General features: G+C 15.5%; 1 protein-coding gene across 1 annotated transcript; it reads right to left on the reverse strand.

The window, feature by feature from the left end:
- Positions 1–304: 304 nt before the first annotated feature.
- On the reverse strand, positions 305–3718 carry PGAL8A_00408900 (conserved Plasmodium protein, unknown function; the record flags this gene model as incomplete). The annotated part of the gene is made up of 1 exon (XM_028670456.1): positions 305–3718. The coding sequence occupies one exon, from the start codon at positions 3716–3718 to the stop codon at positions 305–307; it is 3414 nt and encodes a 1137-aa protein (XP_028527206.1).
- Between the last annotated feature and the right edge of the window lie 698 nt (positions 3719–4416).

Consider the following 4416-nt stretch of genomic DNA (forward strand, 5'->3'; position numbering starts at 1 on the left):
TTTTTTAAAATAATTTTTTTTGTTAATGCACACAAAAAAAAAAAAAAAAAAAAAGAAAAAAGAAAATAAGATAAAAATAAAATAAATACATAATTAAGTAAAAATTGTTAAAAGAATACATATAAAACACGATCATTTTGCTTTTGTAATTAATATATATATATATATATATTATATATATATATATGTGAAAAATATAAGAAAAGTAAATATGAATCAGCAACAAATTTTAAACGATTATAAATTATTTAATATATGTTTAAGTAACTATTTAAAATGTGAAAAAAAAAAAAAAAAAAGGAAATTATAATGATGGAAAATCAATATCATATCTTTTATGATTATGTAGTAAATTATCTCCTTTATCATATCTTTTTTCATATAATGATATATCTCTACAATAATCTAAATCATTTATTATATTTTGCGAATAATAAGCTTGATATGGATAGTTAATTAAATTATAATTAAAATTATTATTTTGCATATTATTATTTTGATTATATAAAAATAACCTATTATCATCTTTCTGAAAATCTCTATTTGAAAAATACATTACATTATTCATATTGTTGATAGGAATTTTGTTAACATCATTTTGAGCAATTTTTTTTTTTTTTTTATTTGTGTTTTTTTTCTTTTTTCCTTTTAATTCTATTTCATTTTTGTTATTTGGTTCTATTGAAACTGCTTTGTTTTCATCTATATTATAATTTTCTTTTTCAATAGCACTCCTAACTGGTTTTACATAAGGAACTTTTTGTTTATCTATATTATTATTGTTATTTTCTATTTTTAAGTTTAAATTATGCATTTTTTTTGGTGAATTATTATCTTCCGTATTCACATTAGAAAACATATTTTTTTTATAATTTTTTTCAAAATTAGCTATATTTTCTTTTTTATTGTTTAATTTATCATGAATATCATTTATATTTTTTTCCTCTGTATAATCAATATTATTGTTATTATTAAAGGATTTTATATGTTTATTTAAAATTCCATATCTTTCATCACTTTTATTACAATTTTTTTCATTTATTTTATAATTATTATTATCATCATTACTATTATTATCATTATTACTGTTATTAGTATTAGTAATAATAGATTTAGTGGTGTTACTTTTTTTATTAATATTAACATTACAACATTTATTATTATTACTGTTATTTGTGTTACTAATTTTGTTATGATTGTTATTATTATTATTGTTATTATTATTATTATTATGATTGCTATTATTTTTGTTAATAATTTTGTCATTATTATTGATACTATTCTTTTTATTATTATTTGTTTCTATTTTTTTTTCTGTAGAAAAATTAGTGTGAACTATGTCATTTTTATTTGCACTTTTCTGTGACATCCTTAAGTTTTTTTTATTTGAATTATTATCATTTTTATTGTAATAAAAATTCTTGTTTTCATTATTTGCATTTTTTATTTTATTATTTAAGGAATAATAGGAATTTAATTCTTTTTTTATTGGAAAGGAATTTTTGTTATGATCAATATTTGTTATTTGATTTTTACAATCATTATTTAAGTTATTATTTATATTCAATTGAGGATATATATTACTATTTAAATTGTTTTTTTTCACTTCATCTAAATATGCATTGACGGCATAAGGATTATTATACATTGAATTATTTATATCATAAAAATTTCTATTAACGTTTTTAGAAGTTTTATTATTATTATTATTAATATTATCCTTATTATTATTATTATTATTATTACTATTAATATTATTTTTATTTTTATTATTATTATTACCAGCAGTAGTAGAATTATTATTATTATTACTACTATTAATATTATTATTATTATTTTTATTTTTATTTTTATTATTATTATTACCAGCAGTGGTAGAATTATTATTACTATTATTACTTATCTTATTAATATTATTATTATTACTATTATTATTATTATAATTATTACTACTATTATTATTATTATTGTTATTATTATCATTATTATTATAATTTACATCATTACTGTTAATATTATCATTATTAATGTTATTACTGACATTATTATTATTATTACTATTATTACTACTATTATTATTATTATTACTATTATTACTATTATTTTTATTATTATTATTACTATTACTATTATTATTACTATTACTATTATTATTATTATTACTACTATTATTATTATTATTATTACTATTATTATTATTATTATTATTACTGCTATTATTATTATTTAAATAACCATTATTTTTATAGTTGTCAAAATATTTATTAGTGGATATATTATTATTGAATGGATATAATGTATTATTATTCATAAAATTTTGCTGATTTTGAAGATTATATAAATAATTTGAATATGGAATATTATTATCATGAAAATAATAAGATGATGGAATATCAGCAGATGCATTCAAATTACATATAGGAACATTTTGTGAATAAAATTGATTAAAAGAATTATTTGGAAAAATATTATAAAAATTATTCATATATGCATACGGGTCTGCATTGGATATATTAAATGAAATATTATTTACATAATTATTATTTATATTATCACTATCTAATTTCAAAATATTTTTTTTTTTATTAAAATTTGAAAAAATTCTTGCTCTGATTTTATTATATTCTTTTTCTCTTTGTTCTAAGGTCTTTTCATTTTTCGTATTATTATTATAGTTATTATTACTAATAGATGATTTTTCATTAACATATTCTTCATATTTCATTTCATTTCTTTTTAAAAGTGTAATTTTTTTTTTCGAGTTATTATTTTCTAAAAAATTGTCTTCTTTTTCATATCTATTTTCTTCCATTTCATTATTATAATTTATTTCATTTTTTTTATCATCCTTATAATTTTCTTCTTTAACATATTGAAAATGATCTTTTTTATTTTCATCATGTTCGTCTTCATTACTTTCATTTCTTTTTTTCTCATATAAATATGAATCTTTTTCAAAATTATCATTCATGGTACTAACGTTATGTGAATAAAAAGTTTTTTTTTTTAATTTTTCATCTATTGTTTCACTTTTTTCTGCAGAATTTAAGTTACCTTTTACAAATTTGTTATTTTTATGTGAATGTTCTATATCATTATTGTCCCACTTTTCTTTATATAAAATATTTTTATTTATAATTTTTTTTTCGTCAGCTTTGTTTTCATTTATCATATTTTCTTCAACTCTTTCTTCATTTAGAACCTTTTCATTGTTTTTATTCATCTTTTCCGTTTTAATTAAAGAAGTTTCACATTTTAGAAACGTATTGCTTTTTTCTATATTTTTCTCATTTATGTTTTCTTCATTATTAATATGATTTTCTACTTTTCTTTTTATTTTATCCTTATTTATTTTCATATTTTTTTCATTATAATAATTTTGATTAATTACATTATCATTAATGTCTCCTTTAATAAAATGTGGAGAATTTTTCATTTTTTTATTATCTGTAGATTTTATAATTTTATTTTGAATGTTTTCTGAACATTCCTCTAAATTTTTAATGTTCATATTTTTAATTATTTTTTCTTCATCGTTTTTTTTAAAATTTTTTTTATTAATTATTATATTTTTACTATTCTTCCAATTATGAATATTATATTTTTCTTCATTTGATTTTTTTGAATTCTGATTATTATCCTCTACTAATTTAGAGATGTCAGTTTTATTTTCTTCATTTTCATTTAAATATATATTTTGTTTCTTTTCGTTGATCATTATGTATTTACAAAAAATATAAAGTATTTTTTTTTTTTTTAATTTTACGAATTATAAAAAAAAAAATCATTTATAATTTTATGACATTTGTACTTAAAAAAAAAAAAAAATTATATATATGAACAATATTATTCATTTTTTTTTTTTTTTATTTTTTCTATTTAAAGTTCTTGAATGGGAAGGTTAAAAAAAGAAAAAAAAAAAATTTTTCATAATGCAACAAATTAAAATTTTTTTGTGATCATATTTTAATTTTTTTTTTTTTTTTTTTTTTTTTTTTTTTTTTTTTTTTTTTTTTTTTTTTTTTTTTGTCCACCACTTGAAATTAAAAAGATTATTTTCACAATACTTCATGCTTTAAGTTAGTACATATGAATAACTTATGATTACCTTAAAACAATTTTTATATTTGTTTCCTTTTTACATCTTATATTTCATCATTATTAAAATTTTTCTTATAAATATTTATATAAATATTAGATTAATGAACTCATATTTTAAACTTTTAAAAGAAAAACAAAAGGAAATAACATTGAATTATTATATTAAAATTAATTATTTTTTTTAATTATTAAAAAAAAAAAAAAAAAAAAAAAAAAAAAACATTATTACTCATTTGCATATATATATATATATATGCACATGCATATACTTTAAGTGTATTATATAGTTATCTTTTTTTATATAAATTTTTAAAA

Source organism: Plasmodium gallinaceum (genome assembly GCF_900005855.1).
Source record: "Plasmodium gallinaceum strain 8A genome assembly, contig: PGAL8A_v1_108, whole genome shotgun sequence".
Taxonomy (NCBI): Eukaryota; Apicomplexa; class Aconoidasida; order Haemosporida; family Plasmodiidae; genus Plasmodium; species Plasmodium gallinaceum.